The sequence below is a fragment of the Salvelinus fontinalis genome, chromosome 20 (genome assembly GCF_029448725.1).
Source record: "Salvelinus fontinalis isolate EN_2023a chromosome 20, ASM2944872v1, whole genome shotgun sequence".
In the NCBI taxonomy this organism is placed as follows: domain Eukaryota; kingdom Metazoa; phylum Chordata; class Actinopteri; order Salmoniformes; family Salmonidae; genus Salvelinus; species Salvelinus fontinalis.
The window spans coordinates 28,289,104-28,315,600 of record NC_074684.1 but is presented as its reverse complement, the minus strand read 5'-3'; the positions used below and the strand labels follow the sequence as shown (position 1 = coordinate 28,315,600).

At 45.3% G+C, this 26,497-nt stretch overlaps 1 protein-coding gene across 1 annotated transcript in view; it reads right to left on the bottom strand.

The window, feature by feature from the left end:
• LOC129817640 (lysophospholipid acyltransferase 2-like) overlaps positions 1-26,497 on the bottom strand; it is a 104,834-nt gene that overhangs the window by 44,283 nt on the left and 34,054 nt on the right. The window contains exons 2-3 of the mRNA XM_055873089.1: positions 19,661-19,806; positions 3,769-3,846 (exon numbers count right to left, since the gene is read on the bottom strand). Coding sequence (XP_055729064.1) covers positions 3,769-3,846; positions 19,661-19,806 — 224 coding nt within the window. The remainder of the gene's footprint in view (positions 1-3,768; positions 3,847-19,660; positions 19,807-26,497) is intronic.

The following is a 26,497-nucleotide window of genomic DNA, read 5'->3' as shown; positions in this document are numbered from 1 at the left end:
TAAAAACAGAACACATGGATGACAACAGGGATCCGGGTAAATCAGTCAAATAATGACCTTCAACTTCCTTGACATGTTTCTCTTTAAGGTGACAAAATCCCATAATCATCCTGGCAGGATGTAGAGCAGCTTGTGTTTCAGCCAGCCAGTCTGTCAGCCAGTCTGTCAGCCAGTCTGTCAGCCAGTCTGTCAGCCAGTCTGTCAGCCAGTCTGTCAGCCAGTCTGTCAGCCACACACCTGCTCCTGCAGTCTCACTATTGAGCAGAGCAGGTGATTTGGCAGGGGCTCTGTGTTGCTCTGTATGCACTAGCTTAAAGCTTGGTATGTCCTTGGCACATCTTTCTCCATCTTTCTTCCACCCTCTCTCGATCTCACTCTCTCATCCTCATCTACACCTAGCCTACCCTCTTTCTCCCTCCCTCCCTCCCTCCTACACTCTGCTCCCTCCCATTCTTCCATTCTCCCTCCCTTCCTCTGAACTCAGTAATGAGGCAAAGTGGATATAATGGCCCTGCTACTCCCAGACAGCCTCCCAAAATGGCACCCTATTCCCTATTTAGGGTACTACTTTTGACTAGGACCCATAGGGGATGGAAATAGGGTGGTGTTTGGAACACAGCCTCAGACAGCATGCACAGCCAGTACATGTGCACAACACACACACATCCCCATAGGGAGGAAATAAGTGTGTGAGTATGTTAGGGGAGACATGTTTCAAGTCTCTGGGAGTACAACACACTCTCAGTCTGTTCACACACTCCGTGGCGATGACGCATGCAGTCGAGCTCCCTGCAGAACACTAAGGTCAGGATGGAGAGACGAGGGTGGAGTGGGGAGGGCATTCACTCTGCTCGTTCAGCACCACTGTGAGAACCTGGGTGGAGGGGGGAGGGCATTCAGAGCACTGCTCGTTCAGCACCACTGTGAGAACCTGGGTGGAGGGGGGAGGGCATTCACTCTGCTCGTTCAGCACCACTGTGAGAACCTGGGTGGAGGGGGGGGGGGGGGGGGCATTCACTCTGCTCGTTCAGCACCACTGTGAGAACCTGGGTGGAGGGGGGAGGGCATTCACTCTGCTCGTTCAGCACCACTGTGAGAACCTGGGTGGAGGGGGGAGGGCATTCACTCTGCTCGTTCAGCACCACTGTGAGAACCTGGGTGGAGGGGGGGGGGGGGCATTCAGAGCACTGCTCGTTCAGCACCACTGTGAGAACCTGGGTGGAGGGGGGGGGGGGCATTCAGAGCACTGCTCGTTCAGCACCACTGTGAGAACCTGGGTGGAGGGGGGGGGGGGGGGCATTCAGAGCACTGCTCGTTCAGCACCACTGTGAGAACCTGGGTGGAGGGGGGGGGCATTCAGAGCACTGCTCGTTCAGCACCACTGTGAGAACCTGGGTGGAGGGGGGGGGGGGGCATTCAGAGCACTGCTCGTTCAGCACCACTGTGAGAACCTGGGTGGAGGGGGGAGGCATTCACTCTGCTCGTTCAGCACCACTGTGAGAACCTGAGGACATGCGCGTCCCACCTGAGGACATACGCATCAGTGTGTGGCTTGGAACACTGAATCAGATCAGCCAGACGGCTACCACCACCACCCCTCTTCAGTGACAGAACACCTCTGGTCCAGATCAGCCAGGCAGCCACCACCACCACCCCTCTTCAGTGACAGAACACCTCTGGTCCAGATCAGCCAGGCAGCCACCACCACCACCCCTCTTCAGTGACAGAACACCTCTGGTCCAGATCAGCCAGGCAGCCACCACCACCACCCCTCTTCAGTGACAGAACACCTCTGGTCCAGATCAGCCAGGCAGCCACCACCACCACCCCTCTTCAGTGACAGAACACCTCTGGTCCAGATCAGCCAGGCAGCCACCACCACCACCCCTCTTCAGTGACAGAACACCTCTGGTCCAGATCAGCCAGACAGCCACCACCACCACCACCACCCCTCTTCAGTGACAGAACACCTCTGGTCCAGATCAGCCAGACAGCTACCACCACCACCCCTCTTCAGTGACAGAACACCTCTGGTCCAGATCAGCCAGACAGCTACCACCACCACCCCTCTTCAGTGACAGAACACCTCTGGTCCAGATCAGCCAGACAGCCACCACCACCACCACCCCTCTTCAGTGACAGAACACCTCTGGTCCAGATCAGCCAGACAGCCACCACCACCACCCCTCTTCAGTGACAGAACACCTCTGGTCCAGATCAGCCAGACAGCCACCACCCCTCTTCAGTGACAGAACACCTCTGGTCCAGATCAGCCAGACAGCCACCACCACCACCCCTCTTCAGTGACAGAACACCTCTGGTCCAGATCAGCCAGACAGCCACCACCACCACCACCCCTCTTCAGTGACAGAACACCTCTGGTCCAGATCAGCCAGGCAGCTACCACCACCACCCCTCTTCAGTGACAGAACACCTCTGGTACCACAATCTCTTACCCACACAACTGGAGACAAAGTAAGAAAGAAAATAACAGTAGTCTGCTTCTCTTTGCCACCCTGTTCAATCCTATTTTTCCCACTGTAGTATCAATTGAACATCAACGTAATCTATATAATTAGTTTCCTCTGGGCCTGCAGATGGGGCATGGGACTCAACTAGTTAGCAACCCCCAGAGAGGTGCCCCAGCTGGGCTAGCAGAGGATAAAGACGGGGTGAGCTAGAGGAGGCTCATATGCTTTGATGCTCATTTGTCTGAAAACAACTGGCGGTGGACGCAACCAGCAATAAGACACAGGAGATCAAAGGGGAAATAATAATTAGAAGACGTTATTAAAGTGATGAAGCCAGAGAAAAACTACAAAAATGGCCACCAACAGGTAGTAAGCAACAGGAAGGAATGATAGTCATGATGGCCAATCATCATTATCACCAGGTCAGCTTTCAATCCCTCATCAGGGATGAATCCCAAATGGCATCTAATTCCCTGTATAATACACCATTTTTGACCAGAGCCCTATGTTCAAAAGTAGTGCACTATAAAAGGGAATAGGGTGCCATTTGGGATGCAACCCAGGACGATTACGCCGGCGCCTTAACAGTCACTTCGCCTCAGACAGAGAGACAGAGAGACAGACAGAGAGGAACGGATCTTATCACTTCATTAGCGACAGGAGCCGCTAGCCAAGACGGCTCAGTTAAGTATTCCAGGACATGCTGCTGTATGTACCTAGTAGTCTGCCTGTGGTCAGCACACCACGGTTAGCTACAACACAGATAATGATAAACTGTAGAGCTAGGTCACCACTCCTGAAGCGCGCACACACATACAAAACGCACGCACATACGCATGTATGCACACACAGCTCACATTTAATGAACTTATGATTAATCACACTTTTACTGCCCCAGTTACTTTACTAAATTCAGAATGAAAATGTGTTCCAATGATCTCAGCGTGTAACAGATATACATTTCAAAAATAAGAGCGGGCGGCTGCGGTGGTCTGCTGGTACATGCAGGTCGACTCCCGGAGAGTGATTTATGAGAAGTAAAGAAGTGGCTGATGGGAAACACAGTGTGCGATGTTGGGATGACGTTGCGAGTCACTGTGTGCCTGCCTCTGCTTGATGTTTTGAACATTATTGGTCCGGCAGCAGTCACGGCCACTCTGGAGTAAGTCCAGCATGACATCTGTAGCCAGTCTGCACATCAGAATTCAGACAGGCCTTCATAGACTACTCATACTCTGGACAACACACCAACACAGGCACTAGAACACACAGAAAGAGACAGACACACTGGACTTACTTGTGCATGTGTTCTACTCCAGTGAGGATCATGATGCCATAGGTGAGCCCACTCTGAACCAGGAAGTGGAGAGCATACCTAAATACAGAGAGAGAGGTGATTAACTGTTTATAATCAATCACAGACATAATATTCACTATTTCTCCACCCTCGATATCTCCCATTCCCCCCACCCTCCCCGTCTCTCTCCTTCCTTCCCTCCACCCTCCCCGTCTCTCTCCTTCCTTCCCTCCACCCTCCCCGTCTCTCTCCTTCCTTCCCTCCACCCTCCCCGTCTCTCTCCTTCCTTCCCTCCACCCTCCCCGTCTCTCTCCTTCCTTCCCTCCACCCTCCCCGTCTCTCTCCTTCCTTCCCTCCACCCTCCCCGTCTCTCTCCTTCCTTCCCTCCACCCTCCCCGTCTCTCTCCTTCCTTCCCTCCAACCTCCCCGTCTCTCTCCTTCCTTCCCTCCATCCTCCCCGTCTCTCTCCTTCCTTCCCTCCATCCTCCCCGTCTCTCTCCTTCCTTCCCTCCACCCTCCCCGTCTCTCTCCTTCCTTCCCTCCACCCTCCCCGTCTCTCTCCTTCCTTCCCTCCACCCTCCCCGTCTCTCTCCTTCCTTCCCTCCACCCTCCCCGTCTCTCTCCTTCCTTCCCTCCACCCTCCCCGTCTCTCTCCTTCCTTCCCTCCACCCTCCCCGTCTCTCTCCTTCCTTCCCTCCACCCTCCCCGTCTCTCTCCTTCCTTCCCTCCACCCTCCCCGTCTCTCTCCTTCCTTCCCTCCACCCTCCCCGTCTCTCTCCTTCCTTCCCTCCACCCTCCCCGTCTCTCTCCTTCCTTCCCTCCACCCTCCCCGTCTCTCTCCTTCCTTCCCTCCACCCTCCCCGTCTCTCTCCTTCCTTCCCTCCACCCTCCCCGTCTCTCTCCTTCCTTCCCTCCACCCTCCCCGTCTCTCTCCTTCCTTCCCTCCACCCTCCCCGTCTCTCTCCTTCCTTCCCTCCACCCTCCCCGTCTCTCTCCTTCCTTCCCTCCATCCTCCCCGTCTCTCTCCTTCCTTCCCTCCACCCTCCCCGTCTCTCTCCTTCCTTCCCTCCATCCTCCCCGTCTCTCTCCTTCCTTCCCTCCATCCTCCCGTCTCTCTCCTTCCTTCCCTCCATCCTCCCTGTCTCTCTCCTTCCTTCCCTCCATCCTCCCCGTCTCTCTCCTTCCTTCCCTCCATCCTCCCCGTCTCTCTCCTTCCTTCCCGTCTCTCTCCTTCCTTCCCTCCATCCTCCCCGTCTCTCTCCTTCCTTCCCTCCATCCTCCCCGTCTCTCTCCTTCCTTCCCTCCATCCTCCCCGTCTCTCTCCTTCCTTCCCTCCATCCTCCCCGTCTCTCTCCTTCCTTCCCTCCATCCTCCCCGTCTCTCTCCTTCCTTCCCTCCATCCTCCCCGTCTCTCTCCTTCCTTCCCTCCATCCTCCCCGTCTCTCTCCCCGTCTCTCTCCTTCCTTCCCTCCATCCTCCCCGTCTCTCTCCCCGTCTCTCTCCTTCCCTCCATCCTCCCCGTCTCTCTCCTTCCCTCCATCCTCCCCGTCTCTCTCCTTCCCTCCATCCTCCCCGTCTCTCTCCTTCCCTACATCCTCCCTGTCCCCTGCGCCATAAACAGTGCCTTCAGAAAGTATTCTTCCCCTTGACTCACTCCACATCTTGTTATGCCACTGCCTGAATTCAAAATGGATGACATTTTTTCCTCACCCATATACACAAAATACCCCATAATTACAAAGTGAAAACATGTTTTTGGAAATGTTTGCAAATTTATTGAAAATGAAATGCATAAATATCTCATTTACATAAGTACTCCAAACCAATACATGTTAGAATCACCTTTGTCAGTAATTACAGCTGTGAGTCTTTCTGGGTATGTCTCTAAGAGCTTTGCACACCTGGATTTTACAATATTTGCACATTATTATTTTTACAATTCTTCAAGCTGTCAAGTTGGTTATTGATCATTGCTAGAAAGCCATTCTCAAGCTACCATAGATTTTCAAGACAATTTAAGACAACTCGAACTAGGCCACTCAGGAACATTCAATGTCATCTTGGTAAGCAACTCCAGTATATATTTGTCCTTGTGTTTTAGGTTATTGTCCTGCTGAAAGGTGAAATTGTCTCCTAGTGTCTGTTGGAAAGCAGACTGAGCCAGGTTTTCCTATAGGATTTTGCAGGTGCTTAACACTATTCAGTTTATATATATAAAAATAAATCCCTAGTTCTTGCCAATGACAAGCATACCCATAACATGATGCAGCCACCACCATGCTTGAAAATACAAAGAATGGTACTCAGTGATGAGGTTTGTTGGATTTGCCCCAAACATAACGCTTTGTATTCAGGACATAAAGTTAATTTCTTTGTCGCATTGTTTTTCAGTTTTACTTTAGTGCCTTGTTGCAAACAGGATGCATGTTTGGAATATTTGTATTCTGTACAGTCTTCCTTCTTTTCACTCTGTCATTTAGGTTAGTATTATGGAGTAACTACAATGTTGTCGACCCATCCTCAGTTCTCTTATCACAGTCATTAAACTCCTAACTTTTTTAAAGTCACCATTGGCCTCATGGTGGATATCCCTGAGCGGTTTCCTTCCTTTCCGGCAACCGAGTTAGGTCGTATTGATATACCACCCAAAGTGTAATTAATAACTTTACCATGCTCAAAGGGATATTCAATGTCTTATTTTTTTTTACCCATCTACCAACAGGTACCCTTCTTTCTGAGGCATTGGAAAACCGCTCTGGTCTTTGTGGCTGAATCTGTGTTTGAAATTCACTACTTGACTAAGGGACCTTACGGATACTTGTGTGTGGGGTACAGAGTTAAAGTAGTCATTCAAAAATCATGTTAAACACTATTAGTGAGAGTCTATGCAACTTGTTATGTGACTTGTTAAGCACATTGGTACTCCTGAACTTATTTAGGCTTGTCATAACAAAAGAGTTTAATACTTATTGACTCAAGACATTTCAGCTTTTCATTTTTAATTAATTTGCAAAAATTTAGAAAAACATAATTCCACTTTGACATTATGGAGTATTGTGTGCAGACCAGTGACAAAAAAAACACATTTAATCCATTTTAAATTCAGGCTGTGAAAAAACAAAATGTGGAAAAGTAAAGTGGGGTGAATACTTTCTGAAGGCACTGTATGTGCCTGTCAGAGTAATGGGCCAAGATTCATGTGCCCAGTCTGCCTAGAGAGAACCATTTGTCCCTGGCATCAAATGCACATTAGCTTCATTTAACACACATTCACAGACTACACACACAAAGATTATACACACATTCACCGATAACACACACATTCAACAGCATGACTGGGCCACAGTAGCAAAGCCATAGTGGATACACAAAACATGATAAGCACATCATTTAGTGCTACAAATCCTTTACCCAGTCGTTGTTTACATTAAAGATGTTTTGTCTAGTTTTGACCTCATTTGGCCATGTGTGTCATTTTGTGGGCAAAAAGATTGCAATGTTTGCAGGCCATTTTGTGGCAGGGAATAAATATTTTTCACAATGTACAGCATGTTACAAACGGTGCCCCATTTAAATGTGGCCAACTCCTTACATAGTGCACTACTTTTGACCAGAGACCTATGGGAATAGGGTACCTTTTGGGATGCGCACCCTGTAAATACGTGTGTGGGTCTAATAAAATCTGATAGTTTACAGTGTTACAACTAAACGTCCTGGCACTCAGTCCCTGTCAGCGTGACATTTGGGATGCAATGTCTTATTTAGTGCACTACTTTTGACCATGATCCATTGAGCTCTGGTCAAAAGAAGTGGACTATGTAGGGAATAGTGTGCCATTTTGGGGACGCAACCCTCATTTGCATCAGGCCTCATCGGTACGTCAACCTGTTTCGTCTTATTAAAGCAGATCTGTTAATGACAGAACTCTTTTAGCAGAGCTTTTACACACAAACACACACACAGTGGCCTACTTTTTTTTCTCCCACTCATTTAAATGCTTGCTCAAAATTGTATGAAATGTTTCAGTAACAGTTACCAAGAGGCAGCATGTCAATACTCTAATTGTTTCACTACCTGTAATATCCATCCACAGTCCTTTTCAGTCATATCCATCCACAGTCATATCCATTCACAGTCCTACTCAAATCAAATTTGATGGCACATGCGCCAAACACAACAGGTGTAGACTTTACCGTGAAATGCTTGCTTACAATCCCTTCTCAATGATTCAGAATTTAAAAGTAATTTTTTTTAAATAAAATAGTAACACACGAGAAATAAAATTAAATACACAAGAATGGAGCTACAGTATATACAGGGAGTACCAGTACCAGATCAATGTGCAGAGGTACAAGGTACTTGAGGTAGATGTGTACATGAAGGCAGGGTAAAGTGACTAGGCATCCGGATAGATAAGAGTAAAACAAAGTAGCAAATTATGAGTGTAAAAGTGTGTGTGCGTGTATGTATACATGTCTGTGTTGTGTCGGGTTTTGTGTGGGAGTGTCAACATAGTGTGAGTGAGTGAGTGAGTGAGTGAGTGAGTGAGTGAGTGAGTGAGTTTTAGGTTAGTCTTGCTGAAAGGTGTGTTTGTCTCCCAGTGTCTGTTGGAAAGCAGACAGAACCAGATTTTCCTCTAGGATGTTGCCTGTGCTTCGATCTATTCCATACATTTTTATCCTGAAAAACTCCCCAGTCCTTGCCGGTGACAGCATGCCCATAACATGATGCAGCCAGCAATATGCTTGAAAATATGAAGAGTGGTGCTCAGTGATGTGTTGTGCTGGATTTGCCCCAAGCATAACATATAGACAATTTCTTTGACAAATATTTAGCAGTTTTACTTTAGTTCATTTTTACAAACAGGATGCATGTTTTGAATATTTTTATTCTGTACAGGCTTCCTTCTTTTCACTCTGTCAATTAGGTTAGTATTGTGGAGTAAGTCTATCCTCAGTTTTCTCCTATCACAGCCATTAACTTCTTTGGGGTAGGGGGCAGTATTTTCACGTCTGGATGAAAAGCATGCCCAGAGTAAACGGCCTGCTACAAAGCCATAAAAGCTAGAATATTAGTAGATTTTGATAGAAAACACTGAAGTTTCTAAAACTGTTTGAATGATGTCTGTGAGTATAACAGAACTCATATGGCAGGCAAAAACCTGAGAAAAAATCCAACCAGGAAGTGGGACATCTGAGGTTGGTCGATTTTCAACTCAGCTCCTATTGAAGATACAGTGGGATATTGGTAATGTTGCACTTCCTAAGGCTTCCACTAGATGTCAACAGTCTTTAGAACCTTGTCTGATGCTTCTACTGCAAAGTGGGGGTGAATGAGAGGGGATTGAGTAAGGTCTATCATGAGCTGAACATGCGCTGACCATGCGCGTTCATGTGAGAGCGAGCTCTGTTCCATCGCACTTCTGAAGACAAAGGAATTCTTCGGTTGGAACATTATTGAAGAATTATGTTAAAAACATCCTAAAGATTGATTCAATACTTTGTCATGTTTTTACGGACTGTAATATAACTTTTTTTACTTTTCGTCCGTACTTTCCGCTGGACTTGCCCGCGCGTCGTGAGTTTGGAAAGTGTACTGAACGCTAGAACAACAAGGAGGAATTTGGACATAAATGATGAACATTATCGAACAAAACAAACATTTGAGGAACTGGGATTCCTGGGAGTGCATTCTGATGAAGATCATCAAAGGTTAGTGAATGTTTATAATGTTATTTCTGACTTATGTTGACTGCACAATATGGCGGATATATTTGTGTCTTGATTGGGCTCTGAGTGCCGACTCAGATTATTGCATGGTTTGCTTTTTCCGTAAAGCTTTTTTGAAATCTGACACAGCAGTTGCATTAAGGAGAAGTGCATCTAAAATTCCATGCATAGCAGTTGTATCTTTTAGCAATGTTTATTATGAGTATTCCAGTAAATTGATGTGGCTCTCTGCAAAATCAAAGGATGTTTTGGAACTTCTGAACGTAAGGCGCCAATGTAAACTCAGATTTTTGGAAAGAAATATGAACTTTACCGAACAAAACATACATGAAGTCCTATGAGTGTCATCTGATGAAGATCATCAAAGGTTAGTGATTCATTTTATCTCTATTTCTGCTTTTTGTGAATCCTCTCTTTGGCTGAAAAAATGGCTGTGTTATTCTGTGAATAGGCACTCACCTAACATAATCTTTTGGTTTGCTTTCGTCGTAAAGCCTTTTTGAAATCGGACACTGTGGCTGGATTTACAACAAGTGTATCTTTAAAATGGTGTAAAATACATGTATGTTTGAGGAATTTTAATTATGTGATTTCTGTTGTTTTGAATTTGGCGCCCTGCAGTTTCACTGGCTGTTGAAGAGGTGGGACGCTACCGTCTCACGTACCCTAGAGAGGTTAAACTCTGCAATTGTTTTAAAGTCACCGGTCCGTCCAAGATGGCGTAGCAGTCAGACGTCTTTGTCCTCGTCCTGTCATGTCCCATGTATAGATCTTTTTCTTTTCATATCCTTTTTATATTTTTCAAAACCTCAACTTCAAAATACTCTCCTGCAACCCGCCTCACCCAATGTGGTGTGGATCTGCTTTTTTCTAAAGTATTTTTCTTTACTTCGGGAACCGGAATCCCCCAACAGAAGCGAGCAAGCTTACTAGCTACTAGCCAGCTAACCACTGCTAGCAGTCATCAGCTAACCTTTAGCTCGTTAAACTCTTGCCAATTTGCACAATGCGATTCAAACCAGAGCATACCGGACCTATTTTCTCTCCATATCCCCGGATTCCTATCGCAAGCTCTGAACATTTTCACCTGGATCATCACAGCTAGCTAGCTGCAATCCGGAGTGGCTACTCTCGGCTAACGCCTCTATCCCGAAGCAAGCACCAATTAGCCTGGAGTAGCCCATGCTAGGCCCACCTCCCGGCTAGCTGAAGAGGTCCATCAGCCACTCCGGGTATACAACACCTATTTTGCCAATTGGCCCGGACCCCTTTTACTGCCGGTACGGAGCTCCTTCACGACTGGACTACCAACGTAATCTGCCCAAGGGGGTTATTCAACTGGCTCCTACGTCACGACGTCCCCTGAATGCCCATCTGCTAGCCACGGCCTGCTAGCTGTCTAGAGCATATCGAACTGTTAGCTAATAGGTCCATCGGCCAATTTCTTGGGCCACTCTACCTAGTTTGCCAATTCGCTTGGACCACATTTACTACACGAAGCCCTGCTTATCCATCACGACTGGACTACCGACGTAATCTACCCGAGGGTTTTTCCCCCCCAACAGGCCCCTCTGTCGCGACATCGCCTGAATGCACATCTGCTAGCCGCGGCCCGCTATCTGTCTAGAGCATATTGGACTGTTAGCTGAAGAGATCCATCGGCCAATTTCTTGAGCCACTATACCCATTTTGCCAACTGGACTGAACCCCTTTGCTACACGGAACCCTACTACTCCATCACGACTGGTCTATTCGACGTAACCGCACGAGGAGGCTATAACAGACTTCCTCCATCATGACGTCCCTCTAAGGCCCTTCTGCTAGCTTGCTAGCCCCGGCCTGCTAGCTGTCTGAATCGCCGTGTCTCCAGCCAGCCTAACTACTCACTGGACTCCTATGATCACTCGGCTACACATGCCTCTCCCTAATGTCAATATGCCTTGTCATTTCAGTTCTGGTTATTGATTGTCTTATTTCACTGTAGAGCCTCTAGCCCTGCTCAATATGCCTTAGCCAACCCTTTAGTTCCACCTCCCACACATGCGGTGACATCGGCTGGTTTAAATGTTTCTAGAGACAATATCTCTCTCATCATCACACAATGCGTAGGTTTACCTCCAATGTATTCACATCCTACCATACCTTTGTCTGTTCATTATGCCTTGAATCTATTCCATCGCGCCCAGAAACCTGCTCCTTGTACTCTCTGTTCCAAACATACTAGACGACCAGTTTTCATAGCCTTTAGCCGTACCCTTATCCTACTCCTCCTCTGTTCCTCTGGTGATGTAGAGGTTTATCCAGGCCCTGCAGTGCCTAGCTCCACTCCTATTCCCCAAGTGCTCTCATTTGTTGACTTCTGTAACCATTAAAGCCTTGGTTTCATGCATGTTAACATTAGAAGCCTCCTCCCTAAGTTTGTTTTATTCACTGCTTTAGCACACTCTGCCAACCTGAATGTCCTAGCCATGTCTTAATCCTGGCTTAGGAAGACCACCAAAAACCCTGAAATTTTCATTCCTAACTATAACATTTTCCGATAAGATAGACCTGCCAAAGGAGGCGGAGTTGCAATCTTCAGCAGAGATAGCCTGCAGAGTTCTGTCTTACTATCCAGGTCGGCACCCAAACATTTCGAGCTTCTACTTTTAAAAATACACCTTTCCAGAAACAAGTCTCTCACCGTTGCCGCTTGCTATTGACCACCCTCTGCCCCCAGCTGTGCCCTGGACACCATATGTGAATTGATTGCCCCCAATCTATCTTCAGAGCTCGTGCTGCTAGGTGACCTAAACTGGGACATGCTTAACACCCCAACCACCCTGCAATCTAAGCTTGATGCCCTCAATCTCACACAAATTATCAATGAACCTACCAGGTACAACCCCAAATCCGTAAAAACGGGCACCCTCAAAGATATCATCCGAACCAACTTGCCCTCCAAATACACCTCTGCTGTTTTCAACCAAAATCTCAGCGATCACTGCCTCAATGCCTGTGTCCGTAATGGGTCTGCGGTCAAACGACCACCCCTCATCACTGTCAAACGCTCCCTAAAACACTTCAGCGAGCAGGCCTTTCTAATCGACCTGGCCCCGGTAATCCTGGAAGGATATTGACCTCATCCCGTCAGTAGAGGATGCATGGTTATTCTTTAAAAGGGCTTTCCTCACAATCTTAAATAAGCATGCCCCATTCAAAAAAAATTGAACCAGGAACAGATATAGCCCTTGGTTCACTCCAGACCTGACTGCCCTTGACCAGCATAAAAACATCCTGTGGCGTACTGCATTAGCATCATATAGCCCCCATGATATGCAACATTTCAGGGTAGTTAAGAACCAATATAGACAGGCATGAAAGCAAAGGCTAGCTTTTTCAAACAGAAATGTGCATCCTGTAGCACAAACTCCCAAAAGTTCTGGGACACTAAAGTCAATGGAGAATAAGAGCACCTCCTACCAGCTGCCCAGTGCACTGAGGCTAGGAAACATTGTCAACACCGATAAATCCACTATAATTGAGAACTTCAAGAAGCCTTTTTCTACGGCTGGCCATGCTTTCCACCTGGCTACCCCTACCCCGATCAACTGCCCTGCACCCCCCACAGCAACTCGCCCAAGCTTCCCCCATTTCTCCTTCACCAAAATAGCTGATGTTCTGAAAGAGCTGCAAAATCTGGACCCCTACAAATCAGCCGGGCTAGACAATCTGGACCCTCTCTTTCTAATATTATCTGCCGAAATTGTTGCAACCCCTATTACTAGCCTGTTCAACCTCTCTTTCGTATCGTCCGAGATTCCCAAAGATTATAAAGCTGCCGCGATCATTCCCCTCTTCAAAGGGGGAGACCCTCTAGACCCAAACTGCTACAGACCTATGTCTATCCTACCCTGCCTATCTAAGGTCTTCGAAAGCCAAGTTAACAAACAGATTACCGACCTTTTCGAATCCCACCGTACCTTCTCCGCTATGCAATCTGTTTTCAGAGCTGGTCATGGGTGCACCTCAGCCACGCTCAAGGTCCTAAACGATATCATAACCGCCATCGATAAGAGACGTTACTGCGCAGCCGTATTCATCAACCTGGCCAAGGCTTTCGACTCTGTCAATCACCACATTCTTATTGGCAGACTCAACAGCCTTGGTTTCTCAAACAACTGCCTCGCCTGGTTCACCAACTACTTCTCAGATAGAGTTCAGTGTGTCAAATTGGAGGGCCTGTTGTCCGGACCTCTGGCAGTCTCTATGTGTGTGCCACAGGGTTCAATTCTCGGGACGACTCTCTTCTCTGAATACATCACTGATGTCACTCTTGCTGCTGGTGATTCTCTGATCCACCTCTACGCAGATGACACCATTCTGTATACTTCTGGCCCTTCTTTGGACACTGTGTTAACTAACCTCCAGACGAGCTTCAATGCCATACAACTCTCCTTCCGTGGCCTCCAACTGCTCTTAAATGCAAGTAAAAGTAAATGCATGCTCTTCAACCGATCACTGCTCGCACCTGCCCGCCCGTCCAGCATCACTACTCTGGACGGTTCTGACTTAGAATATGTGGACAACTACAAATACCTAGGTGTCTGGCTAGACTGTAAACTCTCATTCCGGACTCACATTAAGCGTCTCCAATCCAAAATTAAATCTAGAATCGGCTTCCTATTTCGCAAACAAAGCCTCCTTCACTCATGCTGCCAAACATACCGCATAATACTGACTATCCTACCGACCCTCGATTTTGCCGATGTCATCTACAAAATAGCCTCCAACACTCTAATCAGCAAACTGGATGGAGTCTATCACAGTGCCATTCGTTTTGTCACCAAAGCCCCATATACTACCCACCATTGCAACCTGTACGCTGTCGTTGGCTGGCCCTCGCTTCATACTCGTCGCCAAACCCACTGGCTCCAGGTCATCTACAAGTATTTGCTAGGTAAAGCCCTGCCTTATCTCAGCTCACTGGTCACCATAGCAGCACCCACCCGTAGCACGCGCTCCAGCAGGTATATTTCACTGGTCACCCCCAAAGCCAATTCCTCTTTTGGCCGCCTTTCCTTCCAGTTCTCTGCTGCCAATGACTGGAACGCACTGCAAAAATCACTGAAGCTGGAGACTCATATCTCCCTCACTAGCTTTAAGCACCAGCTGTCCGAGTAGCTCACAGATCACTGCGCCTGTACATAGCCCATCCAACTACCTCATCCCCATACTGTATTTATTTATCTTGCTCCTTTGCACGCCAGTATCTCTACTTGCACATTCATCTTCTGCACATCTATCACTCCAGTGTATAATTGGTATATTGTAATTACTTTGCCACCATGGTCTATTTATTGCCTTACCTCCCTTATCTTACCTCATTTGCACACACTGTATATAGACTTTCTCTATTGTGTTATTGACACTATGTTTGTTTATTCCATGTGTAACTCTGTTGTTTTATGTGTCGAACTGCTTTGCTTTATCTTGGCCAGGTCGCAGTTGTAAATTAGACCTTGTTCTCAACTAGCCTACCTGGTTAAATAAAGGAGAAATAAAGAAAAAATAAAACCCTTGGCCTTATGGTGAAATCCCTGTCTTCCTTCCTCTCCCGCAACTGAGTCATGAAGGACGCCTGTATCTTTGTAGTGATTAATAATTAATAACTTCACCATGCTCAAAAGGGATATTCAATATCTGCTTTAAAAAAAATATGTTTTACCCATCTACCAATATGTGCCCTTCTTTGCGAGACATTGGAAAACCTCCCTGGTCTTTGTGGTTGAATCTGTTTGTGGTTGAATCATTCAAAAATCATCTGAAACACTATTATTGCACACAGAGATAATCCATGCAACGTATTATGGGACTTGTTAAGCACATTTTTACTCCTGAACTTATTTAGGCTTGCCATAACACAAAGGTTGAATACTTATTGACTGAATATATTTCAGCTTTTCATTTTTCATTTAATTTGTAAACATTTCTAAAAACATTATTCCACTCATTAAGGGTATTGTGTGTATTGTGCCAGTGACACAAAATCTCAATTTAATCCATTTAAAATTCAGACTGTAACACAAGAAAATGTGGAAAAAGTCAAGTGGTGTGAATACTTTCTGCAGGCACTGTATAGTCTAGTGAGTGTGCGTAGCAGTCTTATGGCTTGGGGGTAGAGCTGCCCCTGAGCTTGTCGGCCCGAGAGCCAATGCTCCGGTACCGTTTTCGGAAGGTAGTAGAGTGAACAGTCTATGGCTTGGGTGGCTGGAGTTTGACACATTTTCAGGCCTTCCTCTGGCACCACTTGATATACAGGTTCTGGCTGGCAGGGTCAAAAGCGGTGCATTTGCCATACCAAGTCATGATGCAGCCAGTCAAGATGCTCTCTATGGTGCAGCTATAGAAGTTTTTGAGAATACGAGGGCCCATGCCAAATCTTTTTTGGGCGCTTTTCTTTTTTTTTTTACACCTTTATTTAACTAGGCAAGTCAGTTAAGAACACATTCTTATTTTCAATGACAGCCTAGGAACAGTGGGTTAACTGCCTTGTTCAGGGGCAGAACGACAGATTTTTACCTTGTCAGCTCGGGGATTCAATCTTGCAACCTTACAGTTAACTAGTCCAACGCTCTAACCACCTGCCTCTCATTGCACTCCACAAGGAGCCTGCCTGTTACGCGAATGCAGTAAGAAGCCAAGGTAAGTTGCTAGCTAGCATTAAACTTATCTTATAAAAAACAATCAATTAATCATAATCACTAGTTAACTACACATGGTTGATGATATTACTAGTTTATCTAGCGTGTCCTGCGTTGCATATAATCAATGCGGTGCGCATTCGCGAAAAAGGTACCTATAACCATAAACATCAATGCCTTTCTTAAAATCAATACACAAGTATATATTTTTAAACCTGCATATTTAGTTAATATCGCCTGCTAACATGAATTTCTTTGTGTCACTTCTCTTGCAACAGAGTCAGGGTATATGCAGCAGTTTGGGCTACCTGGCTCGTTGCAAACTGTGTGAAGACTATTTCTTCCTAACAAATACAGCCAACTTCGCCAAACAACGATTGTGCTTTTTTCGCAAATGCGCTTTTGTGCAAATGCGCCATTCCGATTAATCGGTCGACCTCTAGTCCACACACAACCACACAGTGGGTTTAACAAAAGCGCATTTGCGAAAAAAAAAGCACAATCGTTGCACGACTATCTACCCATAAACATCAATGCCTTTCTTAAAATCAATACACAGACGTATATATTTTTAAACCTGCATATTTAGCTAAAAGAAATCCAGGTTAGCAGGCAATATTAACCAGGTGAAATTGTGTCACTTCTCTTGCTTTCATTGCACGCAGAGTCAGGGTATATGCAACAGTTTGGGCCGCCTGGCTCGTTGCGAACTAATTTGCCAGAATTTTACGTAATTATGACATAATATTGAAGGTTGTGCAATGTAACAGGAATATTTAGACTTATGGATGCCACCCGTTAGATAAAATACAGAATGGTTCCGTATTTCACTGAAAGAATAAACGTCTTGTTTTCAAGATGATAGTTTCCGGATTCGACCATTAATGACCTATGGCTCGTATTCCTGTGTGTTATTATGTTATAATTAAGTCTATGATTTGATAGAGCAGTCTGACTGAGCGATGGTAGGCACCAGCAGGCCCGTAAGCATTCATTCAAACAGCACTTTCGTGCGTTTTGCCAGCAGCTTTGCTGTTTATGACTTCAAGCCTATCAACTCCCGAGATTAGGTTGGTGTAAGCGATGTGAAATGGCTAGCTAGTTAGCGGGGTGCGTTCGTATAGTCACTATGGGGATGACATCGTCTATGCAATTATTTATGAAGCCCGTGACTGTTGTGGTAAACTCCTCAATGATATCGGATGAATCCCGGAACATATCCCAGTCTGTACTAGCAAATAGTCTTGTAGCCTCGCGTCTGCTTCATCCGACCACTTCCATATTGAGCGCATTACTGGTACTTGATGTTTGAGCTTTTGTTTGAAACCGGAAGCACGACAATGGAGTGGTTGTCAGACCTGCAGAAGGGAGGGCGAGGGAGGACCTAGAGTTGTAGTGCTCCTAGTAGCGCAGGACACGTGTTGGTAGAAGCCAGATAGGACAATTAAGTCTCTCAGTCATGTCCATCCACAGTCCTACTCACTCATATCCATCCACAGTCCTTTTCAGTCATATCCATCCACAGTCCTATTCAGTCATATCCATCCACAGTCCTATTCAGTCATATCCATCCACGGTCCTATTCAGTCATATCCATCCACGGTCCTATTCAGTCATATCCATCCACGGTCCTATTCAGTCATATCCATCCACGGTCCTATTCAGTCATATCCATCCACGGTCCTATTCAGTCATATCCATCCACGGTCCTATTCAGTCCAATGTGAGCACGCAAAGCAACAACAATATCCCCCTGTAGGCTACTTAACCTGGTAGCATCAGATGTGAACGAACACAACATAACCATCTGGTTGTAGCTCCACAACAAACTCCTGTCTAAGGTTACACAGAACAAATCTCCCAAACAACCCCTGCTTACAGAAATGATGGTCAGTTTATGGAGCAGCGGAGCAGAGTGTGTCAAGTGGGGGTATTGTTTTCCCCTCTAATCAACCTGTTTGGCCATCACAGCTTACAGTGCCTTCAGAAAGTTCAGACCGCTTAACATTTTCCAAATGTTGTTACGTTACAGCCTTATTCTAAAATGGATAAAATAGTTTTTTTCCCTCATCAATCTACACAACACCCCATAATGACAAAGCAAAAAACAGTTTTTTAGAAATGTTTGCCAATTCATAAAAATAAAAAAACGGAAGAAAAATTTAAAAAACACATTTATATACGTATTCAGATCCTTTACTCAGTACTTTGTTGAAGCACCTTTGGCAGCATTTACAGCATTGAGTCTTCTTAGGTATGACGCTACAAGCTTGGCACACCTGTATTTGGGGAGTTTCTCCCATTCTTCTCTGCAAATCCTCTCAAGCTCTGTCAGGCTGGATGGGGAGCGTCGCTGGACAGCTATTTTCAGGTCTCTCCGGAGACGTTCGCTCGGGTGTAAGTCCGGGCCACTCAAGGACATTCAGAGACTTGTCCCGAAGCCACTCCTGCATTGTCTTGGCTGTGTGCTTAGGGTCGTTGTCCTGCTGGAAGGTGAACCTTCGCCCCAGTCCGAGGTCCTGAGTGCTCTGGAGCAGGTTTTCATCAAGAATCTCTCTGTACTTTGCTCCGTTCATCTTTCCCTCGATCCTGACTAGCCTCGCAGGCCCTGCCGCTGAAAAACATCCCCACAGCATGCTGCCACCACCATGCCTCACCATAGTGATGGTGCCAGGTTTCCTCCAGACGGACGCTTGGTATTCAGGCCAAAGAGTTCAATCTTGGTTTCATCAGACCAGATAATCTTGTTTCTTATGGTCAGAGTCTTTGGGTGACTTTTGGCAAACTCCAAGTGGGCTGTCATTTACTGAGGTGTGGCTTCCGTCTGGCCACTCTACCATAAAGTGCTGTAGAGATAGTTGTCCTTCTGGAAGGTTCTCCCATCTCGACAAAGAAACTCTAGAGCTGTGTCAGAGTGACCATCGGGTTCTTGGTCACCCCCCTGACCAAGGCCCAACTCCCCCGATTTGTTCAGTTTGGCCGGGCGGCCAGCTCTAGGAAGAGTCTTGGTAGTTCCAAACTCCTTCCATTTAAGAATGATGGAGGCCACTGTGTTCTTAGGGACCTTCAATGCTGCAAACAGTTGTTTTGTACCCTCCCCAGATCTGTGCCTCAACACAATTCTGTCTTGGAGCGCTATGGACAATACCTTTGACCTCATTGCTTGGTTTTTGCTCTGACATCCACTGTCAACTGTGGGACCTTGTATAAACAGGTGTTTGCCTTCACAAATCATGTCCAATTAATAGGTAAAAATGCCATAAGTTTCATTTAATTTAGAAAGAGCTTTTTTATTGTTAAAGGTGCTACACATAGGATTTATTTATTTATTCTAAAACATCCTATGTGTAGCACCTTTAAAATAGCCCTACAACACTCACTCAAGTAATCAAAAACCAACGTCAGTTCGGATATGCGGATATTCGATTAACCGTGCCTTCCCTAGTCTGTGTGTGTGTATGTGTGTGTAGCGAGACTCACCAGCCGAAGCAGAAGAGAGCAAAGTAGAATCCCAGTAGTGTGGCCACCACATGTCTGACGAAGGGACTGGTCTTACTGGGGTGGAGATACAGACGGAACCAGAAGGCAGTCAACAGGGCAAACAACTGGCACACCACAAAGTTGACCTGGAGCAGAGTAGAGAGAGGGGACGGTGAGGAAAAGAGAAGGGAGGGGAGAGGGAGAGAGAGAGGGGACGGTGGAGAGAGCAAGAGAATGGAAGGAAAAGGAGAATTTAAGGAGCGAAAGAGATGTACATATTATTATTTTGTTGTGGATGGCGTGTTCATTTTCAGGACCATAATGTAGTTGTGGGCGAGAGATGAGGCCCACTGATCTTTAGCTGTGAATTTGGGATTAATTTAAAGTCCCTTTAAAGATGCTGAGATCAGAAATCCAATGTTAACAGAGTGTGGGTTCGATTAGACGTGCAGTAACTGACTGTGAAGATAACACATTCACGGAGATGTCTGAACAATGATAAGCACACCTAGGTCAAAATGACAGCTTTATCATCTAAAATAGAAGAACCTTCAGCTGTTTACGTTACATGACAGCTAAAATAATCTTGCCATGCAACCACACACATACAGTGCCTTCAGAAAGCCATAAGACTGCTAAATGGTCAATTAATGGTTACCCAAACTATCTGCACTGACCCTTCGCACACACACTAGACTATACAGTGCCTTCGGAAAGTATTCACACCACTTGACTTTTTCCACGTTTTCCTGTGTTACAGTCTGAATTTTAAATTGACTCAATTGAGATTTATTTTGTCACTGGCCTACACACAATACACCAAAATGTCAAAGTGGAATTAAGTTTTTCATTTAAAAAATGAAAAGCAGAAATGTCTAGCGCCAATAACTTTTAAACCTCTTTGTTGTGGCAAGACTAAATAAAGTTCAAGAGTAAAAATGTAATTAACAAGTCACATAATACGTTACATGGACTCAATCTGTGTGCAATAATAGTGTTTAACATGATATTTTTAATGACAACATCATCTCTGTATCCCACACATACAATTGTCTGTAAGTTCCCTCAGTCGAGCAGTGAATTTCAAACACAGATTCAACGAAAGACCAGGGAGGTTTTCCATTTCCTCGCAAAGGGCACCTATTGGTAGATGGGTTAAAAAAAAGCAGACATTGAATATTCCATTGAGCATGGTGAAGTTATTAATGACACTTTGGATGGTGTATCAATACACCCATTCACTACAAAGATACAGGTGTCCTTCCTAACTCAGTTGCCGGAGAGGAAGGAAATCAGGGATTTCACCATGAGGCCAATGGTGACTTTAAAACAATTCCAGAGTTAAATGGCTGTCGTAGGAGAAAATGGAGGATTTTGTTTTGTATTAATACTTTCTGAATGCACTGTAGACTATGTGCCAATCCAAAGGCAGCTGCCTGCTGCATACCTGCATCCAGAGGCACCTACCTTTGTAGTTAGTACTTTTCCCAGTAGGTAACCAACATTTGAGACGGGATTTGAAGGCAGCCTTTTCAGGTACCTTGGGATTGAGACAAGCTAATTTTGACATCCTGCCTTGAAATGCTGTTTTTTTCCCTTGTCAATTGGGACACAGCCATAGCCTGGTTATCCAAACTGAATGACGTTACACTTGGTTAGCGCTAGAGGTCGACCGATTAATCGTGAATGGACGACTAATAATTAGGGCCGATTTCAAGTTTTCATAACAATCGGTAATCACCATTTCTGGACACCGATGGCAGATTAAATTGCACTCCACGAGGAGACTGCGTGGCAGGCTGACTACCTGTTATGTGAGTGCAGCAAGGAGCCAAGGTAAGGTGCTAGCTAGCATTAAACTTATCTTATAAAAAACAATCAATCTTAACATAATCACTAGTTAACTACACATGGTTGATGATATTACTAGATTATCTAGCTTGTGCTGTGTTGCATATAATCGATGCGGTGCCTGTTAATTTATCATTGCATCACAGCCTACTTCACCAAACGGGTGATTTAATAAGCGCATTCGCGAAAAAAGCTATGTCGTTGCACCAATGTACCTAACCATAAACATCAATGCCTTTCTTAAAATCAACACACAAGTATATATTTTTAAACCTGCATATTTAGTTAATATCGCCAGCTAACATGAATTTATTTTAACTAGGGGAATTCTGTCACTTCTCTTGCGTTCTGTGCAAGCAGAGTCAGGGTATATGCAGCAGTTTGGGCCGCATGGCTCGTTGCGAACTGTGTGAAGACCATTTCCTAACAAAGACCGTAATTAATTTGCCAGAATTGTACATAATTATGACATAACATTGAAGGTTGTGCAATGTAACAGCAATAATTAGAGACTTGGGGTTGCCACCCGTTAGATAAAATACGGAACGGTTCCGTATTTCACTGAAAGAATAAACGTTTTGTTTTCGAAATGATAGTTTCCGAATTTGAACATATTAATGACCTATGGCTCGTATTTCTGTGTGTTATTATGTTATAATTGAGTCTATCATTTGATATTTGATAGAGCAGTCTGACTGAGCGATGGAGGCACCAGCAGGCTTGTAAGCATTCATTCAAACAGCACTTTACTGCGTTTGCCAGCAGCTCTTCGCTGTGCTTCAAGCATTGCGCTGTTTATGACTTCAAGCCTATCAACTCCCGAGATTAGGCTGGCAATACTAAAGTGCATATTAGAACATCCAATAGTCAAAGGTATATGAAATACAAATGGTATAGAGAGAAATAGTCCTATAATAACTACAACCTATAACTTCTTACCTGGGAATATTGAAGACTCAAGTTAAAAGGAACCACCAGCTTTCATATATTCTGAGCAAGGAACTTAAACGTTAGCTTTTTTACATGGCACATATTGCACGTTTACTTTCTTCCAACACTTTGTTTTTGCATTATTTAAACCAAATTGAACATGTCTCATTATTTGTTTGAGACTAAATTGATTTTATTGATGTATTATATTAAGTTAAAATAAGTTTTCATTCAGTATTGTTGAAATTGTCATTAATATAAAATTATATATAAAAAATAAAATAAAAAATTTAAATAAAAATTTTAAAAAACGGCCGATTAGATCGGTATCGGCTTTATTTTGGTCCTCCAATAATTGGTATCGGCGTTGAAAAATCATATATTGGTCGACCTCTAGTTAGCGCAGCTTTCAGTCTGGTTTTACCAGGCTCCCACACACACGCTAAGGATACTGGGTAAAGATGTAGGCCTAAACGACAGAAAGCAGGTTGAGATGTGACTCCCATGCTGCATCCCAAATGGAACACTAATTCTTATATAGTGCACTACTTTTAACCAGAGCCCATGGGGCTTTGAAGACAACCTATATGGCTCTGGTCAAAAGTAGTGCACTCTTAAATTAAATAGGGTGCCATTAGAGATTCATTCAATCTAGGGGCCTGGGCGGCAACACCTAGCTACCCAGGATGCCCTGTAACCCAGATAAAACCGGCGTTCCGTTAGCTATTGTGCCAAAACGCCATGGCTAATCAAGAGCCCAGTGGAGCCACAGTAACACACCACGAGAGTCTGGACGGGACAGAGCGAAGGGACCACACACACACACAATAACCAAAGCAGAGTCCTGAGGCTGGTGTGAGCTGAATATTGATGAGCTGGCAGGGATACAAGAGGGGACACCCGTGCTCTCCCTCACTCTCTCCCTCTCTCAGGATCAAAGGTCACCAGACTGGGAGGTGATCCGGCTCGGAGTCAGACAGTCCGTCCCCTCTGATCCAGCTCATCATCGCCCCACTGAAAGCCAATCCCCCTCATCTGATCTGCAGCTCTGCTACCCTGTAATGAACGGCACATAGACAGAGGGGTGTCCCAAATGACACTATATAGCGCACTCCTTTTGACCAGAGCCCATAGGGATTAGGGTGCAATTTGGGACGCAGAGGGAGAGGCTAGCACTGGCCCTGGTTTAAGGACAGAACATCCATCTGTCAAACTGCTCTTTTAGGAAATGGTAGAAGCTAGGCATTATGGGGGATTCTTGGCAGCATGTAGTGATTGCAACGCCCCTATGCCCCGGGTGATTCAATCTGCTGCCTAGCGAAGACTAGGAGAGGCCGTGGCATCCATCTGAACTCTAGCATTTACCAAATAAGGTCTGTGCCAAACCAAGGATACTAGTACTTGGATACTAGGACTTAACGCACAGTACAGGCTGTCAAATATACACAACATGTATACATGAATATCACAGGCTCATAGCTTGAGTCATGCTTTCCTTAGTTCACATTCTCACCATTCTACCAGGAGTGGGGACAGAAGCACAAAAACAAGCTGTCAAATATACTTAGAGTATGCTATATTAGACTCATGGCTGGAGTCAGGTTATCACCTTCTCAGTGCTCTGCAACTACTTCATCATTCAGACGCTAGCCTAGACGAGGATCATTTCACACCATGTCTCATTTTAGTACGAACCTCTATAGGGCCTAATGAGAGGTTCAATTTCCTATTCATATTATTATTATTATTATAAATGATAACAGTTACAGTGGGGGAGTTCTGGGTTTTGAGCAAGATGTATGTCATTACAAATTGCACATTGTCCCTTTAGTCTTTCAGTCCATTTTTGACTTCCAATTGTCTGCTTCGGTCTCTGCTCTGGTCTACTCTGGACTCTATGTGCCTCATACTCTGCCCATCTCTATCTCTGTTGATTCTCTCTTCTCTGTCTTGGGGCTTTCTGTGATGTGTGGGTGCGGCTGGCTGAAGCACCACAACAACAGTAATATTTTACCGCGAACACTGCAGCAGAAGTGAACTCTTTTGTCTGAGTGAGGCTACAATACATTGAGTTTCCCGGGGAAGATGTGAAGCACAGGGGAAGCTGTGAAGCCAGCTGTAGCAAAATTGTGTTTATCAGTTGGTTATTAAAGAAGGTAAAACAATGTTGTGTATGTTAACTATTGCATAATTGTGTTCACAAGTCTGTTATTAAATGTGTATGTTTACTGCTTTTTACTAAATCATGAATGGCTACAAATACTGAATACACATTCGTTCATATTGCCAGAATATTGTATATACAGAGCATTCAGAAGATATTCAGACCCCTTGACTTTTTCCACATTTTGTTACGTTACGTTATAAAATTGTTTTTTTTCCCCCTCATCAAATCTACACTCAACACCCCATAATGACAAAGCAAAAACAAAATTGAAATTTACATAACTATTCATACCCTTTACTCAGTACCTTTGGCAGCAATTACAGCATCGAGTATTCTTGGGTAGGAGGCTACAAGCTTGGCACACCTGTATTTGGGGAGTTTCTCCCATTCTACTCTGCAGATCCTCTCAAGCTCTGTCAGGCTGGATGGGGAGCTTCGCTGGACAGCTATTTTCAGGTCTCTCCGGAGACGTTCGATCGGGATCAAGTTCAGGCTCTGGCTGGGCCACTCAAGGACATTCAGAGACTTGTCCCGAAGCCACTCCTGCATTGTCTTGGCTGTGTGCTTAGGGTTGTTGTCCTGTTGGAAGGTGACCCTTCGCACCAGTTCGCGGTCCTGAGCGCTCTGGAGCAGGTTTTCATCATGGATCTCTCTGTACTTTGCACCGTTCGTCTTTCCCTCGATCCTGACTGGTCTCCCAGTCCCTGCCGCTGAAAAACATCCCCACAGCATGATGCTGCCACCACCATGCTTGAACGTAGGGATGGTACCAAGTTTCCTCCAGACGTGACACTTGGCATTCAGGCCAAAGTGTTCAATCTTGGTTTCATCAGACTAGAGTATCTTGTTTCTCATGGTCTGAGAGTCCTTTAGGTGCCATTTGGCAAATTCCAAGTGGACTGCCTTACCTTTTACTAAGGAGCAGCTTCCGTCTGGCCACTCTACCATAAAGGCCTGATTGGAGGAATGGTGCAGAGATGGTTGTCCTTCTGGAATGTTCTCCCATCTCCACAGAGGAACTCTGGAGCTCTGTCAGAGTGACGATTGGATTCTTGGTCACCTCCCTGACCAAGACCCTTCTCCCCTGATTGCTCAGTTTGGCCGGGCGGCCAGCTCTAGGAAGAGACTTGGTGGCTCCAAACTTCTCCCATTTAAGAATGATGGAGGCCACTGTGTTCTTGGGGAACTTCAATGCTGCAGACATGTTTTGGTACCCTTTCCCAGATCTGCGCCTCGACACAATCCTGTCTCGGAGCTCTACGGACAATTCCTTCGACCTCATGGCTTTTGCTCTGACATGCACTGTCAACTGTGGGAGCTTATATAGCCAGGTGTGTGCCTTTCCAAATCATGTCAAATCAATTGAATCTACTACAGGTGGACTCCAATCAAATTGTAGAAACATCTCAAGGGTGATCAACGGAAACAAGATGCACCTGAGTCAATTTCGAGTCTCATAGCAAAGAGTCTGAATACTTGGGTAAATAAGGTATTTCTGTTTTTATTTTCAATAAATTTGCAAATATAAAAATAAAAAGTTTTTGCTTTGTCATGAGGTTGTGAACATTTTTTATTTACTCAATTTTAGAATAAGGATTTAATGTAACACAATGTAGAAAAAGGAAGGGGTCTGAATACTTATAAAACGCAACACGCAACAATTTTATAGAGTTAATGTTCATATAAAGAAATCAGTCAGTTGAAATAAATTCATTAGGCCCTAATCTATGGATTTTATTTGACTGGGCAGGGGCGCAGCTATGGGTGGGTATGGGAGGGCATAGGCACACCCACTTGGGAGTCAGGTCCACCTACTGCGGAGCCAGGCCCAGCCAATCAGAATGAGTCAGCATGTCAATTGCACGCTACCTCAAAACTTGAGACATCAG